This window comes from Mugil cephalus, chromosome 12, assembly GCF_022458985.1.
Source record: "Mugil cephalus isolate CIBA_MC_2020 chromosome 12, CIBA_Mcephalus_1.1, whole genome shotgun sequence".
In the NCBI taxonomy this organism is placed as follows: Eukaryota; Metazoa; Chordata; class Actinopteri; order Mugiliformes; family Mugilidae; genus Mugil; species Mugil cephalus.
Window position 1 is genome coordinate 18,714,358 of NC_061781.1, and position 24,085 is coordinate 18,738,442.

Consider the following 24,085-nt stretch of genomic DNA (forward strand, 5'->3'; position numbering starts at 1 on the left):
CAAAGAAGAACAAGTAAATTAGGTCAATGTTTACATTTAATAAAGTGCAATTTGGGCACATTGCTGTCTGGTCTTTAGTGTTGGGTTTCAGTGTTGTGTTCTGTCCACTTCTCTGACTAAAACCATGGACAAATTAGGAACAGCAGTTATCATCATCATCAAAAAAAATTGCCATTTTTTTCTGTAATTTTCACGCTTTCCGAGTACATCTGGTGGCCCAGATTAGACCCTCTGGACACTTGTGTTCTACCACATTTAATAGTTTTTCTCCAACCGGTATAATGTGCAGCCTCTTATAAGGATTTATGTTCTCTGGAGTTTTCTGGGACTCAATTTTAAAAATGATAGCCAGATGTCAACAAACAAATCAAAGTGAGATTGTGTTCTGCAGTTGAAATTTATAAATTGGCCCAGATTTTTAACCAAGGAAAATGTGTGTGTCTGATTTGTGTCTAGAAAAAATATTATTATTTAAAAAGGCTACTCTAAATGCCACCATATTATTTTCTGCAGTTGTTCTTGAGCTTTCCACAATAAATAATTGTGATCTTCACCAGCTGATGAAGTTAGCTCAGTTGAATAACATACTTTTGAAAACTTCTGTGCTTGTGGACATCTGAATACGGAGCTTATGTAAAACAACCAAAGATCCAGGACACCTATTATATGGACCTCGATATGTTTAATAAGGGCCCGTTTCCAAGGTCAACAATGATCTTTAAGTCTCAAGCTATTTCCTGGAAGAAGAAAAAAATATCCAAGCTCAGGTTTGCTGTGAGGCAGCTTAGGGTCTGCATTTATTAAGCAATCTACAGAGTGCAAATGTAAAATCATCAGAGCAAATAAAACGTATCATAGCGCGCCTTTGACACAAGCCTCAGACTCGGAATCTATGTAAATCCAGTAGCCGCTTCAGGACTTTAGAATATCTATTTACACCTGGGTTTGTTTGTGCATTGCACTTAAATAACCACAAATCGATTGCCACGCAGCAAACTTGGGGCATCTGGATCCGAGTCAAGCACCATTAATGTTCAACCTTGAAGTACTGTTATCTTTTTTTAGCCTGCACGGGAAATCCAAATCTAGATCGCGCTGGCTTAGTTAACCATTAAATATATTCAAAACAGGGTGAGTGTTTTCCATGTGTCCACTGTAACCTCATTTCAGCAGCAAATTAATAAAAACAAAACATTGTAATCTAAAGAAAAAAAAACAGATCCATGAGACATAAATGAGAAAAATCCTGTTGTTGGATTTGCTCTGCGAAGGTTACGCTGCACAGAAAGGACCAATGACTATAACCTAAGAACCTTACTTATCTCTTTCTGATAAGATGCAGGAGTCGCTTTGCTCTTACACACAGAGAGGAAGTGAAGTAGGTTTTGATATTCAAGGAAGTTCAAGAGCATAAAAACTCTGAGATAACACTCGGAAACCATCAGTGCAAACAGCTCCTCACATTCACGCTCGTACAACTTTAAACAGCCACTGTATGTGCGAATCACAACACTTGCAAGCACGAAGGATCCAACGGCTAAACAGCAAGTTTATTTTGGTTAGAATCAGAAACACAGATAATGTCCTGAGGGCGAGATGGGAGGAGACGTCCAAGTCTCCCTGACTGAGATATATAAATGAAAATGGTTTGTGGCGTCCAGCGGGGAGTAATGAGTGGGAGAAATGGTGCGATACAATGTTCGGTGAATAAGTCTTGGAGGGGAGCAGTTGCTCTCAACAGCAGAGAGCAGCATTGACCGTTCCCATGGCAAACTCCAACAACAAGGAGACGACACATTACTGCAGCCAACGTCTCCCGCTCAAAGGTTCTCCAGTTGAGTTATTTCTTTTTTTTCTATTCAATAAAACCTGGTTTTAATTGAAATGAAAAACAAAAGGCACAATGATTTTCAACTCATTCTTGTCTTTAATATGCACAAGAGTTGAAAGCATCAATGAGCCACCTTAAAGAGAAGAATTCAATCTAAAATTTATAAAAAGATATAAACAATCAGAGGCCAAAACGCTGTCTGTTGCTTTTTCCTTTATTATTTTATTTAAAACAACTTTTCATTTAGCAAGTAAAAATCTTGCAACAAACATAAGCTTGTATCCAATTTGGATACAAGGCAACGAAATTGTAAATCTTTAAAGTGGCTCGGTCTAGTCTGCTAGTTCATGACTGTACACCCTCTCTATAGTTTTGTTCAGTAATAAACAGCTAGTCCCAAAAACAAGCCTGGGCTGCTCTTAACAACCCCACCCCAATATTTAAAACCCCAGTGTGACCCTACCCCCCACCCCCACCCCCAAACCAACCCTCACTCCGACCCCCCCCACTCTAAGTAGTTAGCAGCCAACCGGGGAGGGGCGTCCAAAAAGTCTTCGAGAGGGCTAGGGTTCGGGATTAAAGGGCGACACCTTAAAACTCCCCGAACCCACGCACCGACTGGGACGGTACTTTTTTTTTTTTTTTTTTTTTTTTTAAATCTTTAAAAACAGCCCGTCACCACTACGAAGAGAAAAGAAAACAGCCTGTTCCGATTCACAATACATACGCAAGTCAAAAGTAAAACAGTAAAAGAAATATTGCTTCAAAAAAAAAAAAAAGAAAAAAGAAAAAAGAACCCTCCCCAGCCATCTGTGACAGTTACCGTCCGTCCAATGACTGTGTCCGCTGCAGCAGCTTTGTACAGGCTTTATGTAAATATATTCATATATTCATTAGGAGAGGTACAGATCACGTTTGTTGTGTTGTCGTTTTTTTTTTTTTGTACAATTATTCAAATTGAGCGATGACACGTGACCTTTTCATCGAAAGTAGTTAAGTACTGTAAAGATCAGGACCTGTACTCCTCTTATAAGTCTTCAGCGAGTATAGGTCCCTTTCTGCAGGCAGACATCGTTATGCCTCTCTGACGTGTGCATAAGACTGAAGAAAAAAAAAAAAAAGAAAAAAAAAAGTAAAAATAGACATAAGGAAGTTCCACAGACTCAACCAGGAGAAACATGAAACTATTATTTGTGTAAAGAGAGAATTTAAAAAAAAAAAAAAATAATAAAAAATTAAAATAACCTTAAGGTCACATGAGCAAATCAGGACGATTTTCTTCTTTTTTTTTTGTTAAACGCCCTCCCCAACCCCTTTTACGAGTTTCACATTACAGGGGAGTCCCGAGCCAACAGTTCTCCGGGGTCACGGGATGTGACCGAGCTCAGATGGATGTCCTGTGAACGGGGATGAACGCTACAGCAGACCGTGTTCCTCTTCTCATAATAAGTCTCTGCGCCTTCACCCGAAGGTGCTTCCTCCCCAGGTGTTCACATCCCAAAAAAAAAAAAAATTAAAAATTAAATAAAAATAAAAAAAAAAGTCGCTCTGCTGAATTAGTCGTAGACAGTAAAGCAGGTCTTACATTTGAAAAAAAATATATATTAAATTAATTATGGCATTTTTTTTTCACATTTTCTGATGATTTTCTTTTTAAAAACAAACATGAAGTTTGAGAATTCAACTGAGGTCACGTTAAAAATAAGTGACGACGTCGAGTCAGAAGTCCCGTCAGTCAGTTTGCCACGGAGTCCTCTTATTTATTTCATGTTTTTTTTTTTTTTTTTTTATTTTGCCTCGGAGCCCTTTCACCCCCTCCACCTGCCCAAGGACTCTCCTGGGTGGGCAGCGGGGGTCCGTGGTTAATCATGGCTTAGCTCTGGGATTAACTCTTTAAACTGGGTGGGAGAGAGAGAGAGGGGTAAATCGGTGTTGCCTGGCCACCAGAGAAAACAGTGTGACTACGTGTGCTGACGCTGTGTCATGTCAGTGTGCGTGCGCGCGCGCGTGGGTGAAGTAACACCAGAGGACAATCCAGGGGAGGGGAAAGCACAAAATTAAACCACAAACAAACAGCAGTATTTCTTCCCCCCGTTAGTGATATGACGCCTTCTAACAGAAGTATGCACACAAATCCTAAGTGTCAAAAGGTATGTGTATATATATGAGAGTGTGTGTGTGTGCGTACAGGTGTCTGAACGTGTGCTTGTGTTTTTTTTGTTGTTTTTTTTTTGTCTTCGTGAAGAATCAACATTTGGCAATTACGTCTTGCCCCCGAAGGCTTTTCGCTTCCTTCTGGTTTTGTTTTTGTGTGATACTTAGAAGCACTGGCAGAGAATCCTCCTGATGCCGGATGGTGACAGTGTCTTTTTTTGAATAACCAGGACTCCTGTGAAGGGTTTCAGTGTTCTGTGAAGGATGACCGTTTAAAAATAAAGGAAAAACGGAAAAAAAAATAAAAAAAAAAAAAAAAAAAAAAGCAAAAACAATAAACACCCCACAGTGCAGAGAGGTGGGTCGCAGGTAAACACTTCAGTGGTGAGTTTCCGTGTTGAAGTGATGTAAGTAAATCCGTCCGTACCAGGTTGCCAGATTGGAGGAGAGATGGATGAATGTCTGGGGTGATTACAGAGTACCCGTGCAACTGGTTGAACCAAACATCCTGGGTTTTTTTCTTTCTTTTTTCTTTTTTTTTTTAGAAATTAAACTCCTTCGTTTGCATGTTGGAAGCTGGGTCAAAGTTGAAGGTTCCTCCTTGAGTGGTTTCAGGGATCAAGCTAGGGTCTTCATCAATCTGGAACAAACAGATAATATTGTATTAGAGTAAAATAAATAAAAAAATTAAACACCAAATGGAAAATGTGAGGTAAAGACGACTTACATCATCTCCTGAAAAGTACTGATCAATAATCTCAAAGGCTAGTTTGTAGATGTCCTCGTTCTCGTGCTGCTGCAAATTTTCTATCTTCTCCAAACCTAAAAATATCAGAGTCTTTGGTTATTACAAACCCTGACGACCCCGTTACAGAAATAATCTAATCAACCCGTGGAGCAACAACGCTGAGCCCGGTCCAAAATGAGCCAAAAACAGACCTCCGCACTCCTCTATGATCTCCGCGATAGCGCTGGCTTCGTCTCCCGCCATGATGAGGATGTTCTTGAGGCCGTCCAGGACGACTTGCACCACCTGCGAGTCCTTCACCGACAGCAGGTTACAGAACGGAGGGATGACGTTCTGGTCCACTAGGAACTCCACCTACACAAACCCACATACACACCACATCACATCCATGCTTGATTACAACACAAGGGCACGGTTACAAGTGTGGAAACGCGTCGGCATCACTGGTTCGTTTGAAAAAAAATAAATAAAAAATGGGCTAAACATCTGCTGTTAAACAAAACCAAAATATATGACAAGGAAAGTTAAACGCAGGCACCACGTTTGAGCTCACCTGGTCTTTCCTCCCACTGATGGTGAGGTTGCTGATGGCCCATGCTGCCTCCTTCTGAGTGCCAAAATCTCCCTGCAGAGAGACAGGCTGTCACTACTCTGTACTACAACAATATACTGCCAAGGACAACAGAAAAATCTAGGCCACATTTGCAATTCGGCGTTCGCTTCCTTTATCGAGAGCTGCCTGGTTAGAAATAGAAGCGTCGCCTGAACGCAAACAATTGTCCCCAGAAACATGGTGACATCTGTGGAGAAAGCTGGAAAGAAAGAACAGCGAACATGCAGCGTAAACTTTGTCTGTTTTTCCACCCGTGGCACAAACCTTAGCTAGTTGGTGAATGATCATAGGAATGAGCCCGGCATCGATCACAGCTTGGACCTGCTGCTGGTTCCCAGCTGTGATGTTGGACAGGAACCAGACGGCTTCCTGCAAACACACCAGCCACAAAAGAGTGAAAACAAACCGTAATAGCTTCCCCGCTAATAAATATTCTGAATAAAACTGCGCCAATAGCTACACCCCAGTTCCCTATCCGTATATATACTGATCAGGCATAACATTATGACCACCTGCTGAATACTGTGACCTGGGTATTGCCAATTGCTTTTGTAAATTTGTTCATAATAATTATTGTATTTTAACCTAATCTTTCTTTTTACTTTTTAGAGTGTTTCTTTTTTTTGTGCTAAGCTACTGTGACCGAGTCATTTCCCTCGTGGATCATTAAAGTCTACCTAAGTCTGAGTCTTGAGTCTCCTGCTCCAAAACAGTTGTGACTCATCAGAGAATGGACATGGGCCTCATGAGGGTGTCCTGTGGTGTCTGGTAACAGGGTGTTGTTAGTGGGGGGCCTTTGGGTCCTATGGGTTGATCCTCTGTGGATCATCCCACAGATACTTGATCAGTTTGGGATCTAGTGAATTTGGAGGCCAGGTCAACACCGTGTGCTGTTTTTCATGTTATTTTTTTAGCTGTTCCTGACTCGTTTTTATGTCGGGCTGCATCCTGCATCCGGGGGAGGCTGCTGCAATCAAGGAGTGTCATTGCTATGAGGTGGGGGTTGTCTGGTGTGGTCTAGTCTAGATGGGTGGTACATGTCTAAGTAACATCCACATGAATGCCAGGTCTAAAAGTTTCCCAGCAGAACATCGTATTGTGACAAGACGGTCAATGTTATTCACTTCACCCATCAGTGGTCATAATGTTATGGCAGATTTGTGTATCTAGCTGCACCACTTCAAAACTTTAAGGATGTTTCTTGAACACGTTTGCACCGGTTAAAGCCGAGATGAAACTATGTTCCCTTTTTTTGCACCATGAAGGTGAAAGAATGAAAAATTATTTGATTTAATACAGTTTAAAAGTCACGATCCACTCATCGTTAAACGTGGTTTGAAAATCGTATTTACGATGAAAACAGAAATCGACCCCACTGTAATCTAAACTGTTCTGCAACTGAACACGTACAACAAACCTGCTCCTGTTACACCACACTTTCCAACACTGAAACCGATCTCAGAAACGTTACAAACTTCACTAAGAAGAAAAAAACTGAGCCGTGATACCTTATTGATCTTTTCTTTTGGGTGCGTGAGCAGGTTGGGGAAGTGTGACAGGACATCGCAGTTGAGAACCACTTGTGTCTGCTCGTCCGTCCCAGTCACGATGTTCCCCACTGCCCTCAGACCCGCCGTCTGCAGTTAGGAGATAAAGCAAGACAACGGACTACGTGAGGACAAAGATAATTAAAGAAACAACTGTCTTCTCAAAGCGGACACAAAGCTAAATAAATACCATCAACAAAACAAAGCGCTCACCTGAACTTTCACCTCCTGATGGCTGAGTAGAGGCACAAGAAAGGGAACGATGCCAGAGTCGATGACCATCTGGATCTGCTCGTTGCCTCCGTCCGTCAGATAAGACAGAGCCCACACGGTGTCTACTAGGATCTAAACAAAAATTGCATAATGTTTTTAAAAAAAGGCCAGCAAAAAACAACATCTACACAAACAGGACATGTCAATTTGTTACTTACATTTATATCAGTGTGATATATTAGCACGCAGAGGGCGGGCAAAATCTGTGAGGGAAAGAAAAGTAGTTTGTGAGTGGGTCGGACGTAGGCAGAGGAATAGATGAATAACATGAATGTGAAAACAAGGAACAGCAAAAAAGACAAATATATATATATATAAATATATAAATAAAGAGGAATAGCTGTCAAAGCCAGACTTCAGCTGTCGCTAGAAGAGCTTCGTAGTCAGAAACTCTCCCGGGTGACGGAGCTACTGCAGTGACTCAGTCAGCTGCAAAGAAGCACAATGAACACTGTATATGCACACACAAACAGACACACACACAAACAGACACACCCACCTCTTGCACAGTCTCCATAGGTGGTGGTGGGTCCTTGTTACGGCAGAGGTTAACAATGACCCAGGTAACATTGCGAAGGAAGGTGATGGGGATCGCTGGGTTGATGAAAGAAAGCAGAGGCTTGACCACGCCCAGGGAGATGACGTAGTCCCTGCACTGTGGGCCGTCACCTGGACACACAACCGAGGAGAAATCGACATGAGTTGAACGTCTGCGGCGCACGGGTGCTTCTATGAGAGGGTGAAGCTTATAATTATTAATAATAATAATAATAATAATACCTATAATGTTTCCTAAGGCCCATACAGCTTGTTCGCATACGTTCTGGTGGGGAGAGTTTAGCAGCCGCAGGAACAAGGGCACTGCATCTGGAAAAAAAAAAAAAAAAAATACAAACGTTTCAGAAACTTGGTCAAGGTGACAGATTGTGCAACCCACAGTGGAGGGGGAAGGAAAAACGTTTCCTGGTCAAAATCAGAGCCAAACCAAATAAACATGAACACACGACACAACCTCTGATCTGAACCCCGAGCTGGGACATCGATGACTGAACGCAAACATTCAGCCGTGGCAAACTGAGCCGTCACAGACTGCTGGGCCACGAGGGCGTCAAATAGAAGGGAATGGGACTAATCATGTGTTTCCATGGAGACGAATTGAAATGTGCGCACGATAACATTTAGTGGGTCATAGCAAAATCCTACCAAGACTTCACCTATAAACTGGCTTTAGATATAACTATATCTTCCCTTTTTTAATTTCCCACTGACTCAAGACAAAATACGACAATGTTTCATTGAGCACATGGGATAATATTAACTTTATATTTAAGATTTTCAAAGACAATTCTGGGTTAAATTTAAGACCTATTCGAAGTATGAAAAATAAGGAAAACCAGAGAGCTAGAATTACTTTCAAAATTTACTGCCTAACTTTATTTAAAATCATTTCTCTGTCTTAACCTGTCATTGCTCACTGCGTAACGTCAAAACTCCAACATCCACCAGAGTTGGCTGGTGTTTGGCTGATAACTGAGGAAGCACTAGTCTTTATTTAGGTTTGTACTAATTTTGAATGAATTAATCTCGTCACTGACCGGGGTTAAATCTACAGTCTGGTCACAGTGATATCATTCATGTAAGTGTATAGCTCCAGATCAGCCACTCGGTTCCTATAAAGGCTATCCTCTTGGCTTTTTAAATGTTCTTTGACCTCCTCCACTAGGCCCAGGATGTTCTTCTGCTGCAGCCTGACAGCAGAGGACTCTTCACTAAGAAAGTTGAGAAATTTTTGATGTCCTCTCTCTCCTAAATGGCTTGATCAGGACACTTCTAGATACAAGCGATAGCCCACACTAATATTAAATAGCCCAAACAATTCAAGGCACTTCTCTCAGATGAAAAATACCAAGTCATATTGTTCAAAAAAGATACAAATAATAGAATTTAACTGTGATCATGATTTTGCTGCCATGACTAAATGAATCTGATTGTCAACGATATTTAAATTTAAAGTCTCCACCAGTGGTCAGCCAACCACCAGGGGGCGAACGCATGGTTCATGCTTCATTAAGCTGCCTAAATAACAAGTGAGTGCACCTCGGAGCACCAGCCTCGAGTTACCCGGTGTACAAGTCATAATGGACTTGTTTTGGATTTAGGGCAAGTGACGTTAAACAAGAACAAGTTATATGCACAAGTTATATGTTGTGTCTGCTCTGCAGGGTAACACAACCAATACGATCAATCATCTAAAAAAAAAAAAAAACAATCACACTCTTCACAAAAGACTCGTGTCTTTCAGCAACACTAGTTTAAAGTTTCATTTTGCACTTAAAACTGCTTGAATACTGTTTGTTTAAAAGTAGTGCAATAATAATACAGACGTTTTCCCAAACATGATGAATAATGATGATTGATCAAAATAATCGTGATTATCATTTTGGCCATAATGGCGCAGCCCTAATTCGACATATCACCCTGACCTAAATTCAACTAAAGCTCACTCTCGGCTGACTCCCAAACTAAAAAATTAGGCCCAAATCAAGAAAATGCTTGGCTTTTGATTCAGAAAACTGTGCGATTTGTCATGTTCATCTGAACGAGTTTGTACGTGGATTTATAAATGACATACACCTGGATTTAAAGAAAGGTTTTAGACATGCGGCTTTCCTTAGCTCCAAGTCGTGCTGGATTGAGAGCTTATCTTTCGAACACTCACAATCAAGACATTTCGTTCTTATCAGATAACGGCACATTCTCATTTTTTAAAAACAATGCTACCATCCAGAGAAAATAAATCTGCTGCAGCTAGTGAAAGAACAAATAAATATGCTTGGCTTGCAGATGGCAGACAGTACGTAAACACAGGCTGACAGGGCGGCGGCATCATCGGGGGGGGGGAGACGGAGCACGGGGTCAACTTACTGGATTTAACCACAGCCTGAGTCTGTGCTGACGTCCCAGAGGCGATGTTGGTCAGAGCCCAAGCCGCCTCAAACTGAAGAGAGGGACTGCGAAGCAGAAAAAATAAAAAAAAAATCGTTTAAGACATGAAGCAGGCGTTCATTTCGACGGTAGATGGAGGAGGCAAGGTGGAAAAAAAACTGGGAAAAGTGAGAGATGTGCTGGACCATAAAACATGACATACTGCTCGTGGTATTTGGATTACTGCGGGGATGTTTGGGGAAACACTTACAAAAGCAATGCACAAACAACGTGCACGCTGCAAGAAAGAGCCATCAGGGCCATTAATAACGTGGGAAACCGGGAACACACTGACAAACTGTTTTTAAAGTCACATGCACGAAAACTTAGGGATTAAAGACTGCACATATTATGTTCAAAATAAGAAATAATCTACTTCCTAACAACATACAAAACATATTCATGGACAGGGAGGGAATACAGAGGGAATTTAAACTTTAAACATCGCTGTTTTCGCACAACACAAAAAAAGCATGAGCATATCCGTTTGTGGGGCGATTCTGTGGAATACACTGGATGAGGAAATCACGAAAATGTTACACAATTTGGGAAGAAGTATAGAGAGATGACTTTCGCAAGATATAGGAATGAAGAACTATGTAAAACACTTTAAATATTATCATTGTTATTGTAAGTGTTGCTCTTATTGCTGCTACTATCATTATTATTATTTATCAGAGGAGGAAGAAAACATTGAACTGTGACATATTAATACTGATGAGGGGAGGGACCATAAGCATGTTGCTTCCCCCCCACTCCTTTTTGAACATTACCAGCGATTTAAGGTACTTTCTGGAAGTATTTCTATTGAACGTCGACGCGCACATTTTGACATTTCAAACCTCTGCAGCCGACACCAGATCCACGGTCTAGACACCGTGCTGCAAACGAGGGCCGCGCTCAAAAAGGAGAACTAGCAAGAGATGGTTTTAAGAGAAACAAATGCAACACCAAATATTAGAAACCACACAGTTGCAAGTGATCCTCACACCACCCACCAGCCAAATGCTAGTTAATTGTGACAAAGGGTGGTAAGTCCATCTACCCCACTAAATGTTCGATCTGGAGTTCCTACTTATTCCTTAAGCTTTATCTTCTTTAGCTCTGATGTAAAACAATTAGCCACAAGCCACTGCAGCTTCCATTTACAGATTCAGCGCGAAGACCTAATACACAATAATAATCTTTTATTGTTTTGTTTCACTGGGTTTCACACCGCACGTCTTGCTGTGAAGATGTGTATCGAGCCAAGGTGCTGACTGGCTTCCTGTTTTGGTGCGATAACAACACTGTGGTCAATTTTCTTTCAGTTACTACCCATCGGCTACACTGCAGGAACTCTAAACCCACGGGTCAGCAAAACCTCATTTGCCGGTTCATTAGGCACAATAATGAAAAACGAATGCATTCTAACATGACAGTCCTGCATTAAACTGGAGCTTTATGTGGGTTCTGTATTCAGTGTCTGATAAACTGTAGATTCAGGCTGCAGTTTGTGGTACTGTTGAATTACTGGGTTTCTATTATTATGACCAGGGCTGGGTACTGCTACTGATCTCCTGAATCTTTTCATTTCTGATTCGATATTGATTCAAAACTAATATGTATTGATGACAACTGCTGCGTTTCCATTACCCACGCAGACGAGAGTTACAGCTCATTCCCAAAAACACCTGTCAATGGAAGCACGTACAGTCTAAAAATGTCTGAAATACCGCTTTTATTTTGGAAATGTAGCAACAGACTAGCAGCGTCACTGGTCCAGAGGTTTTCACAACATCTTCAGTCTAGCTTGAACGTTTTGCGTGTGGTTTTGCTCTTTTCTGTTGTCATACTTTTCAGATCCGATCTGCTTTCATCCCCATCACAGACTAATGCATAATTGGATGTATTTAAAAAAAATAATAATAATTATAAGATTTTATGAATTGATATCTGATCAACTTGAATTGGAATTTGTTTTATACCCAGACCTGATTTGGACAAACTTATTTTATGTTTCAAAGACCTCATCTGAAATAATCATACATAACTGACCATTAAAACATCCATGAAGCTAGATCTGCATTCATTTTCACCACTGTACCTAATGTCTTGACCTTTCGTTCCGCGTTAGCACGATGCTATCGGCAGTGGGTTGCCACGGTAAAATCATTGCAGTCACTTCCTTACAAGTTCTTCCATTTCAACTATGCATTCCCGCCCCTCAGCGAGTACAAGGTCCTGGGAATTGAGGAACTCCGAGAGACAGGAATGTTGATATATTTGGCTTGGCCGGTGCGGAGAGGACCAGCCAGCTGCCCTGCATGCCTCCACACACTCTCAAGTGTGGACACAGTGGGAAACGCAGGCTCGTGCACAGAAAGCCTCTGTTGCGGTAAAGTGTTTTTGCAGTAGCATCAGTCTGCAACCTGGTCGTCACCTGGAAGAAAAGCAACGCGAGCTGCTTTGGAGGCGGACTTACTTGTCGTCCCTCTCCAGGCATTTGACTAAACTGGGCAGGATCCCAGACTTTATCAAGTCGTCGATGGGAGGGTTTCTGTCACTCGAGAGCAGTTTTCTGAGAAGAATCACAAAGAGATCTCAAGAACATCATAAAGAAAAACAGACCGCGTCTACGCACGAGCGTTTTTATTTTCCAGCTACTCACCTGGCGGCCTGTACAGCACTGAGTTGTGTAACTGCGTTATCACTGGTCACACTCTGTAGCGACAAACATCCGGTAGATATTTGCGACAATTAAGACATTTAGGAGAGACAGATAGATAATAGAAATAATATTATAGGCTCTTACCTGTAAGATGGCATCAAGTGTAACATTCTGTTGCAAAGAGAAGCGAAGAAGCATATTAGCGCATATTAACAACAGCTTGAAGAGCTTTTTGTACATGTGGAACAAGGTGAATTTCTCTGATAATATTCCGATCTTATGTTAACTATCTTGTATTTTTATACAATATTCTATATAACCTGATATCATTTCAGGCTGTTCCTATTGAACTGTGCCTCAATAAGCATTAAGAACTACAGTGAATCAGTTTAGGGAACAGATTTTTTTTTTTTTTTTGTCCAGTGTGGGACAGATTGACATCTGACAAACAGGAGCAGATGTGACATTGACCTGCGGATGTTTGAGATATTTTCGCAGTATAACTACCAAAGCGATTCCCGTCTTAACACAGTTTTAACATACGTTAAATTTCTGTGCATATTCTGAATCCGTTCACACGTTTATATATTGAGACTCTCACAGCTTGTCCCGGTCTTTGAAATGAAAAACAGCAGCGCAGAATATGGAAAAATGCTTGGTGGTTTGTTAGCTGCCAGCTAAAATACATGGACACACGTCCCTGAACTAAGAAACTAGTTTGATGCTTTTAAAAAACGCTTTTTTTTTTTTCAAGCTACACTGTCAAGTAATATTTGAGATTGCTTCCTTCTCCTGTACTGATTCTGAAATTTGAACCTTATTGTTTGATCAAACTGCGGCAGCAGCAACATGAGAGCTTGACAGGGCTTGTCAAAACAACATAACAACACTGGATGCTACAGAGTCGTGCATGCTGTCACACACTCCTTGGGTGCATTTTCCCTTGTGAGAGCATTTTCAAAAGCAATGACATGAATATTTTTCTTCACTTCAAGGCAAATTAAATGCTTTGCCATTTTGTCTCAGAGCACATTATGAACGAAAGAAGATGCCTGTTAATGGTATTGTTTGTTGAGTAACAACATCTTATTAAATTCCTATAACCTTAATTTGCACAATACAAAGACGAAATACAAATTATGCCTAGTGTCCTGAGTTATCATGCAGAATGTGGTTTGAAAAAGCTTCTCAGATATGCAAAAAAAAAAAAGAAATCAGGAAGGGAACAAACATTTCACACCACTGTAGACAGCGCCTCTGAAAACGCGGGTCCATGTGGGTCACACTTTTCTATTGTCCGTAAAGTTTTGGAGATGAAAAAAAAAATCCACAAAATTTGAGGGACATCTGTGCACCAGAAATTTTCCTTGATAAACTTTTATCTGACTGAACTTGCCTGTGCTCTAAACCACTCTCAGATCTTCTCTTTGTTGTTTTTTCTCCTGCAAAATATCAGTGGTTTTTTAAGGTCTCTTGCAAGACTGTTTCATATTTTTTATCTTCAGAGGGGTCTTTCTTCCTCCCTCCTGCATTAAGAAAGGAACTGTCTCAATATGTGAAACAGGCTTTGGTTTAATTGAACCCTGGCAAACTAATTAACAAACCCCGTTAAGAGGCTGAGAAGTGATACGAAACTGAAGAAAAGTGCGTTTGACTCACGTCCAGCTAACTTGAGTGAATATACGAATAGAACTGCTCTCCCGTCCCAAACACACTTACTCCTTTGAAGTCTAAGTCGATATCGGCGTCCTCCAGACACACCTCCACCGGGACGTTCCTCTTCTTCAGTAAATGTTCGTCTCGTTTGTTCTGACAGGAAGATGAAAAACAGAGGAGCAATGAGGGGAGGGTTCATTGATGCAATAATACATTCTTAAAGAAACAGTGAATCTGGGTCTACCCCAAAACCTCTTTTTCTCTTTCATAAACTTTTACTTTGTGGTGTGTCGCCCTGTTTTTGCTTCTTTTTTTTTATTATTAAGAAATCCTGTTCTAAACGGTAAATCCCTTGAAAAAGAAATGCGTTAAGGGTGACCAACGACACAAACACGCTCATCTCTGAAGGACACTGTAGCCCTCTACCCCTCGGCGCATGCTGCAGACCCAGCATGCACCTATTCCTGCTGCATCTATCTACGGGGCATGTGAGTCAGTGGTAGGAGGAGATTCCCTTGTCCTACATTCCTGTGCATCACGCTGAAGTGCGTCACTGATGACTAATCAGCTAGTGCAGTGGTTTTTCGCTGCGCTGATCCAGCTGAATGGAATGCGCCAGACTTGAGAGCCCCTCACCACTGACGTCTTACGTTGTAACCCCCGGTCCTGACAGTGGTCCTGGTTCTCCAGACGTCTGCTGTGCAAAGGGGATGTCTGAAAGTAACCTTTCTCCACACACAACACAACAAGCCACACTCCTGCTTGTGAACTAGTGTGCGATTATAAATGTTAATCAGCTTCTGAGGGGTTATCAAAACTGTGTGTGCGGTTTTTTTTTAGAAACCTTTCTGAGAATTTTATTTTGTTTTATTTCAAGCACCAAGTTCCTAGAAGCAGAAAGCACTTTCACCTTCAACTACAAACAAACTTCATTTCCCAGGTAGCAGGAACAACTCAGCTTGACATTATTGTAATCATAATAAAATTATTTTGTTTAGTGGAAATACACTTCTCGGATTTGTAGTGTATATAACCCAGCATGGTAACGTAAACGTGATCATCATCACTTATGCTATATGCTATAAAAACAACCTGTACCACACCGCTTATATACCAATACACTATTCATGCTACATGTACTTACTGCTTATTGCATTCATGTACATGTGTAATGACAATAAAGTTGTATCTAATATAATATAATCTACAATAAAAGTTATTCATCAAAAAAAGAAAAAAAAGTTGAATCAGCTTAAATACTAGCTTCCTAGTTTGCCTTCACAGTCCTGAGCAAAAAAAAAGTCATTTGTATCTTTGATGCAAAGAAATGCAAATGCTGGACAGAGGTGACAACCCCAGTGTTGCTATTTGCAGGTTATGTGGAGACGCATCAAACTTCCAGGTCACCAAATTAGCTCGTTTAAGCTGGTGTGTTGGCAGGTGCCTAAATTATCCAAAATATATTTATATAAAGATTCAACATATATAAATAAATATGTATATGAGTGTCGCGCTAAAACAGGAGCAGGATACTTCGGCCATGATTTCAGCAGGTTGCTTGCTTAAAAGATGACTGCTGGCAAACAAAATATCCCATCCGGAACTGTCAGTGTCCACAAAAGCTGTCTCAGAGTGAGTGCCAATGAAGCAGCTGTGTCAAGTCACATGCTGCAGTCACGTCCCAGTTCCTTCTGACTCTGAAGATTCACACTCTCTCAAACGATACCAATATGAAACCTGACTTGTATCTGGATAAATATATGTGCACTCGTAGGAAACATCGTCGTTTTAAACAATCCGGGTCTCACACATGTCTCTGAGGTCCTGTGTGGAAGGGACCTGCATCATACAGACCATTTGGGGGTAAAAGCTAACTACAGTGTGTTCATATATTGGACTTTGAACGTTGCCAAAACGGGGGAACACACTGTGTAGACACAGATGGAGCAACTGCTGCTTTACTAACATGCTGCTCATGCTACACCTTCTGTGTAGATCTAGTTACTCCACTCAGGTTTAAAAGCAATTTCAAAACCGGTGTTTTCTTTACAAGGGTCAGATTTAGCCAATAGCTCTAAACTCTCTTAATATGCAAATATCCAAAAGGAAACTAGTCTATGTACAGTCTGCAAGGGTCAATGACTAGCGTTGGGTATTGTTAAGGTTTCATCCGATGCTGGTGCCAAACGGTTCTGGTGCTAAAAGGTTAGAAAACATACAAACTTTGCCCAAAAATGGTGCCTTTTTGATTTTCAAGCCATTTTGTGATGTGTAATATAAATACAACTAAGACTAACACATAAATTAACCAAAATAAAATGAAATTCACAACAAGCTGTCCTAATTATCATAATAAAAACAGTGGCATGTGGCGTGGCAGGTTATTAAGACGGTACATTTTCATGTGGTTCTCTCACACTCTGCTACTTTCCACTTCACTCTACTGCATGTCAGAGACCGTTTTAATTACTTTGCAAATTATAATGGAAAACAAAAATATTTTTGATACTATTTATTCTGGGGGAAGTAATTACCCACGACCTGGCGGTATTTAAATCAGCTCTGCCTTTGTCGATGAACACATTATTGGTTGATTTAATGATTTAAACAGGTGAATAGTTCAGCGACATCTCGACTTTATGCTTTAACATCTGTCCAAACTTAGTAATAGACCTGATTCCTCAATATCCTGAGAGTCAAGGACTGTAGAACAACGGCACAGGATATAAGGGACGCTGTAGCTTGTACCCTCAGAGTATACTAGGTCTTGTGGTGGATTGTCTTCAGGTATTGCACGGAGTGTGGATTCTGTAGATTGTCCGCTGGATGTACTTGGACGATCAACCTCCAGACCTGAATCGAGATATTGTACGTTTACCTCGCCATTCTGAAAGTGCAAGTCTGCGGAAGGATGACGCAGGATCCAAGGAATGCTGTAGCTTGTATCCTCGGACTCTATTGGGTCTTGCGGTGGATTGTCTTCAGGTTTTGCATTGAGAATAGATTTTGTAGGTTTGGCGCTGCAACTGAACTGGGGACGATCAAGCACCCGACTTGATCCGACGTTCAGGAGTTGGCCATTTTGCAGAGTGTCAATATTTTTAGAGTCCAAGTCTGAAAGGGCTCCAGCGTTCTGATGCAGTAGTTGACTAGGTCTGGTAGTAGACAGACTAGGTAGGTATGTCATGGAACACAGGTTCTGCAGGGTTTGGATGAACTGGATGAATCAAGTGCCAGATATGATCAGTTTTTCTTGACATGCTGACATGCCACCGCCCTTATCTGTGATTCATGGGCTGGCAGTTTGTCTCCAGGTAATTCATCTGCAGTTGTGGAAAGCTCCTCCTCCGTTTTGGCTGCTGCGTCGGCTTCAATTTGTGGTGGTGTCCGGCAACAAGTTTGGTGCGATCCATCTTTGGATTGTACAAAAAGCATTTGTCCACAACAGGAAGATCCGACGGGAAACTCTAACCCTAGTGACACGGACTGAGCAGATGCTTTAGCTATGGGATACATTGCCGATTTTTTTCTGATTATGAATAACAGTGTGCTATTTGGCAGTCTGTCTGGATTGCTTGTGTCGGCTTCAGTATTTTCCAAACATCTGTCATTCAAGAGGTGATGATCAACGATGGCTACAGCAAGGCACACAGCCAGATGAGGAAGTTTTGAATGGTCACTGGTGCTATCTTGCTTTTGTTCATCTTGCGGAGTTACATTACTCTGACAGTCCAAGCTTGTAGAATCAGTGTTAGCATCCTGATCAAGCTTTCCACTTTCACCGAAGCTTGAGACCTTAGAGTCCACCACCAGGAGTGGTGGTGATATTGCAGGCTCAACAACTGGATGACGAAAGATCTGATCCGCTCTCCTGCTCTTGTTCAGTCTGCTGAGTTTCAGTGTTCTCACAATCCAGGCCTGCAGAACCAGTGCTGGTTGAACTGATGTGGTCAAATTTAAGACCACATTGGAAGAGGTGGCTTGAAACCTTGGAGTCTCTTGCAGCTGGCGGTGACTTGTCAAGAGATATTCCATGGAGAGTGGGTACACCTGACTCTACTGTAGATGGAGTTGGATGACCAGTACCAAGATCTGATCTGCTATCCTGCTCTTGTTCATTCTGCGTCTCTCGGCAGGTTTGTTAGAGGTATTTCAGGGACCACTAGTTCTATGGGGTCTATGCTGGTTGAACTGGTGTGGTTGAAACCAAGACAAGAATAGATGAGGTTGCCAACAGCTTTTGCAACCAATGGAACTACAGCGTAAATTGTTGCACAGATATGTCAACTTTTGTCTGAGAAATGCTCTTATTTATGAAATGCTCTTGGTCTGTGAGGGCTCTTGCGGTGTACTTGCAGAGAAACTGTACTGTAATTCTACTTCTACTTCTATGTAATAGAATAAAATAAATAAAAATATGTCATTTGATAAATAGTTGTGTGCCATGAACACAGACGGGTTTCAAACCGGTGACACTGCAGTCCCAAGTCCAATTCCCTAACCACAAATGCTACAAATGAGATGCTGTCAATTAACCCACAGAACCTCAAGTTAATTAAAATCTTGTCATTAATAGAGTGGTTGATTGAAGCTAGCTGACAAGTACGGACAAATGACAGGTAAAGGGTAGTCAGAAATGTCCACAATTAAATTACAGAGAGAGTGCACAGAAACCCATGAAAGTCAAATAGATGCAAATAGATGCACGTTCATTTAGAGACCTTCATTTGGAACTTACAGATATGGAAGAACCAACAAAACAGGCATATGGAGCAATGAACTTAATGTTGACCTCTGTGGTTATAGCTGACTATTTTGCATGCAGACTGTCTGTTTGACTCCCTATGGTTCACAGCATGTAATTGCCGTCCCAGTTTTCTCAATACACTCCACTCCACCGGTCTACATACAATGTATGTGCATCTCCCCAGGAACGTAACAATGCGTTGGCAGTTCTCAACAGACAGACAACCACAGACATGGTTCCCTTGTTCAGCCTCCTACGAACCGTCTGTTCAGATGTTTTCTCCATTTCCTGCGCCACAGTAATTTCACTAAAAGTAACCGTTAATCAGCACTTATTAATTTCAACTCTGACATGACTCATCTGAAGTGCAGACACTCAAAGCAGCTGACCAACCATGACTAGCATTTTAGCAGTGTAATTGCAGAATAGTGTAGAGTGGAACCAAGGAGATTTGTTGTGGGAACACAAGCTAAGCTAAGCCCGACATAGGCTGTGTGTGTGTGTACAGATGGTACATCCTTACTCACCTTTCTCAACTCGACCGTCACCTCATTTCGATGTCTTCTCATAGTCTGTAACAAAGAAACAAAAATACAGTAATCAAAAAATGTTCATATAATGACATGTTTGGTAAATTCAACCATGTACTGTTGTAGGAAAATGGACATGGATCATATAATAGGTTATTTTTGATTTTATGATCTTAATAAGTTAACAAAAATGGGACGAGTAATGTGTATTTTAATTTTGGGACAGATCTGTAACTCAGCAACAGCGATTCCCACCAACACAGCTGAAGGTCAGAGGTCTGTTAAACAACTCAAAAAGGGCACAAATGAAGGGTGTGAAGAGGCTGGTTAGACTAATTGCTTTATTTATGCGTCTGTTGAGCTCCCAGTTCATCCAGAATGGTTTGAGATGGTCTAAGATCTTGTGACTGTTTGAAGAGGTTCATGTTGCCTTCCTAAATAGCCTCTTACGTAATTTGGGACAGTCATAACTCAGGAGGCTGCAGAGAGAGAGGTGTCTCCCAGCCACTGCAGAACCACAATAAATTCGCTCCACTGACCCGAACAATAATGTCTATTAAAGACAATAATCCTGCCAGAATATTAAGAGAAATTAACAGTGCCCTGCACAGTTTTGGAAATTGATGAACCTAAAATATGAACTATATGAAATAAAAAGATTCACTTACATGCACAGCTTTATCGAGCTATAGTCAGAATTCATTTTTCTGAATGCAATGTGTACATGCAACAGAGAAAACAACTGACAGGATCATGTCCTTCTCCTTCACAGTAGGTGGTGATATGTTTCTTTTCAGCTGGTTAATACGGTCCCCTTTCGGTTGAGCGATTACTTCAAATAATAAACATCTAGATGGGGCAGACTATCCCTCTTGGATATTTTTGTTCCTGACCCGCTGCGCTGACGCATGTGCATGCGCGTTGTCTAGTTTAACTCTGATTAAGGTGTATACTCGCTGATGAAAACTAATTTCCAATCACATTATCTGGGTGTCTTAGTCGGAAGAGGAGAACTCTGATATTAGTCGGAGTAACGTGTCTACATGCGCTTAAGTTGTCCAGTTAAAGTCGGATTAACTTGTTTTTCTCATGTACATGTGAACGTACTGACTGAATGTATATAGCGACAAAAACAAACTATATGGTTTTAAGCAACATATAGATACCATGCATATCCCAGAAATGGGATGAAATGGTGTGAAGATATAATTAGCAAAATAAATAAATATATAAACTCCAAACCATGGCCACATTGAATATAATATTGGGGGCAACAAAGGAGAAGCTAATGGTCTGCAGCATGTGAGACTTCACCGCTTTGCAATTCAACGCTGTTCATAATGGTGTCAGAAATGAAGAGCAATCTGTTGTGCCTGACCTAAATAAATAAAACCCAAAGTGGCGTGTTTCCCCCCCTCCTGCTGTTGTCTGAGTCATCCATTTACAAAAACTCCAATTCACGTAGAGGCTCTTAAGGGGAGACAGGTCAGTCATCCAAGATGCCTGAAATAGCATCAGGAATGCACTTGGCAAAGTCCGCCTGTCATAGTAGCCATGTGCTCGTCAGACCAACCCCGAGTTTCAAAACAACCACCTATGGAGCACCAGACTGATGCAAGTCCGATCGCCGCGATGGCGGACGGAGATCTGAGGATCCGCAAAGCCTCTGAGACAATTTCAATTGTTGGTGGCACCATATAAATAAAGCTGAAATGAAGTGACGGATTCTGAAGGGCCATTTCCAGACGTACTTTTGTTTGAGGATTATCTCAGGATTACCACTAGATCAGAACAACCCAGCACAAGTGCGCCTTTGTTGGTAAACCCCTTGGCTAAGAGAGATGCTTTCTGATAAATTCCGTGCATACCATAAATTATTTAAAACAAGCCCCAATATTTGGGCTTGTTTTTTTTTTGTTTTTTTTCCTTTTTTCATTTGACATGCTCAGTCAAACACTGCTAAGCGCCTCTTTTTCGCGGCTCGCCTGAATATATCCTGTATTTATGACGACCGAATGGTTTGGTCATCATGAGCATTGCAGACAAATGCTGTCAGGGAGATTTATAATTAGACCTGTTGGTTGAATGATGCTGCAATACCCGGGCGTTTCAGACCGTTTTCCCAGAAGGGGCACGCAGACCCACAAAATATCTACCATCCAGTCAAGGTGGGAGAATATTTTAAGTGTGCATTTGGATTACTTCTGCGCATAACAAATCTGAGACAGGAAACGTTGGATCAGTTAGGTGGGATTAGGAGCATAGGCGTGTCTAGCCCATTTTTAAGGGTGCGCAAGCAGCTCTAAAACTTTGTGCCAGCACCCCTAAAAATAAAGCTGGAAAAAAATAAATCTTTAAAAGGCTTGTCTATGATAAGATGACAAAAAATCTGGACGACAGTAGAAAGTGAGTTCAGTCCAAAAGGAGAGGTAAAGGACAGAAGGATGTTGTCTATCTTTATTGACTTTTATATCTTTAAACTGCACTTATTGCCCCTATTTCATCCTGTCATTCAAATTTCTTTTCTTTATTGTTTTTAGGTCAAATACCAGCTTTGTGACACAGTAGTCTGACACTAAAGCACCTCCAAAGAGCTCTGACCCCCATTAGGACTCCTGCTATCTTAACCAAATACAAATAGTCTATTCTCGCTGATGTATGTATTTATCAAAAAGGTAAATTAACAACTTGGTAAAGACGTTTCTCCACGTCTAAAACATCTAAACGGATCCTACACCTAAGGTCATATTTACCGGGTAGTGGCTTTAGCCGGCAGCTCGGGTTTAGCATGTTAGCAACTAGCAAGACAACAAGAAGAGGCAATATCCACCCAGACTGGAATTAATTCAGCATAAACCTAGGTCGCTGTGATGTTGACACCTTCGTGTGGGTTATTACTTGAGGTTTATCCAGCTCTGAAACATATTAAATAGGCAGATTAAGGCACCGCTCAGGCCCAGCCTTACCTATCCAACTAGTAGCAGTTATTATTATTATTATTATCATGAATATATTACACCACTTGTCGCCACATCTAAAGATCAAACTGTGGCAAATGTTCATAACGTGTGAACTACCGGTGGCTAGAAAGCAGCTGTCGTTACCGGGTTGATAATAATGGTGATGAAGAAGATGGCCAACTCTTCACATTAGCTAGCAGGCTGAGAGGAGCCGGGGCCAGGCTCCCCACCAACGAGGCCCAAACACTGACATTTTCTACATAAAACACGTCAGCTCCGCGTTGTTTACTGTAGCATGCGCGCGTCGGCTCACCTCGACATCGCGTCCCTTGTTTTTAAAGCTCTTGATGCGGTGGTTTTCCAAGCCGGCGTTTTCTGCCATGGCTGTACGAGGTTTAGCTATTACTCCGGCTTTCGGAATCTCCTCGGTGAAAAGACGAGGCTCGGCGGCTCCTGAGAGAGGAGGGGGAGGAAGAGGAGGAGAGGAAGGGGAGGAGGAGTCGACACATAGCTGCTGTCTGGCCTGTCCCGGTTTCCACGACTTCCTCTACCGCAGGGGTGTCAAACTCATTTTTAGTTTAGGGCCACATTCAGCCCAGTTTGCTCTCAAAATACCATCGATAACAACCAATAATAACCTGTGAGCAGGTGCGATCCTAGGCTCAGAGCTCTGTGGGGTGCCTTATTGTCGAACTACACAAAGCTGTCATTTGTTTTTGTTTTGTTTTGTTTTTAATTAAAATTAGAATTAGAATTAGATTTAGAATTAGACATTAGTATAATGACAATAAAGGGCATTCCATTCCATTCTATTCTATTCTATTCTATTCTATTCTATTCTATTCTATTCTATTCTAGAATTAGAATTAGAATGAGTAAAAACCTTTATTTGTCTCCCACAATGGGCAAGTATTGTACTGAATTGAAAGAAAGAAAGAAAGAAAGAAAGAAAGAAAGAAAGAAAGAAAGAAAGAAAGAAAGAAAGAAAGAAAGAAAGATTGCATTTAACTGAGAATATGAAGTAGGAACAATAAGTGCAAAACAAACTTAAATAGTGATAGACAACCCTGCCTAATAGACGACATCATTTAAGTTTAAACCACTTACTTTCTACCATTGTGGTCTCTTTTTCATCATCTTATCGCAGACAAATTTTCAAAAAAAAATAAAAAAAAATGTAATTCTTATTTTTCAGAATCAGAATTTTCAGGAAGAAACCAAACAAAATTATTCCCTACAGGCAATTAGGAGGGCAAAGAGCATACATAAAACTAACAGTGGACAAACTATTAACATTGACAAATTGCAGTCTTCTATGTCATTTTTGCACCTTGTAAATTCATGCACCGGGCCAGATTAGATCCCATAGCAGGCCGCTTTTGGCCTGTGGG

The 24,085-nt window shown here is 41.2% G+C and overlaps 1 protein-coding gene across 1 annotated transcript; it reads right to left on the minus strand.

Moving 5' to 3' along the window:
* Positions 1-1,524: 1,524 nt before the first annotated feature.
* Positions 1,525-23,371, minus strand: kpna3 (karyopherin alpha 3 (importin alpha 4)). Its single transcript, XM_047601134.1, has 17 exons — positions 23,008-23,371; positions 19,732-19,776; positions 14,521-14,610; positions 12,946-12,972; positions 12,802-12,854; positions 12,616-12,711; positions 10,092-10,177; positions 7,947-8,033; positions 7,666-7,835; positions 7,325-7,369; positions 7,107-7,238; positions 6,855-6,983; positions 5,611-5,715; positions 5,287-5,358; positions 4,925-5,087; positions 4,713-4,807; positions 1,525-4,625 (listed from the first exon to the last, which is right to left on the minus strand). The coding sequence occupies exons 1-17, from the start codon at positions 23,074-23,076 to the stop codon at positions 4,527-4,529; spliced, it is 1,563 nt and encodes a 520-aa protein (XP_047457090.1). The 5' UTR covers positions 23,077-23,371; the 3' UTR covers positions 1,525-4,526.
* Positions 23,372-24,085: the final 714 nt, after the last annotated feature.

What these genes read in the sequence shown, in the direction of transcription:
- kpna3 (XM_047601134.1), bottom strand. Translation starts at nt 23,076, where the DNA reads ATGGCAGAAAACGCCGGCTTGGAAAACCACCGCATCAAGAGCTTTAAA. An exon ending in TCAGGCTGTGGTTAAATCCA is followed by an intron (nt 8,034 to 10,091) that starts GTAAGTTGACCC and finishes TTTTTTTTCCAG; the next exon opens with ATGCAGTGCCCTTGTTCCTG. An exon ending in TATATCACACTGATATAAAT is followed by an intron (nt 7,239 to 7,324) that starts GTAAGTAACAAA and finishes ATTTTTGTTTAG; the next exon opens with ATCCTAGTAGACACCGTGTG.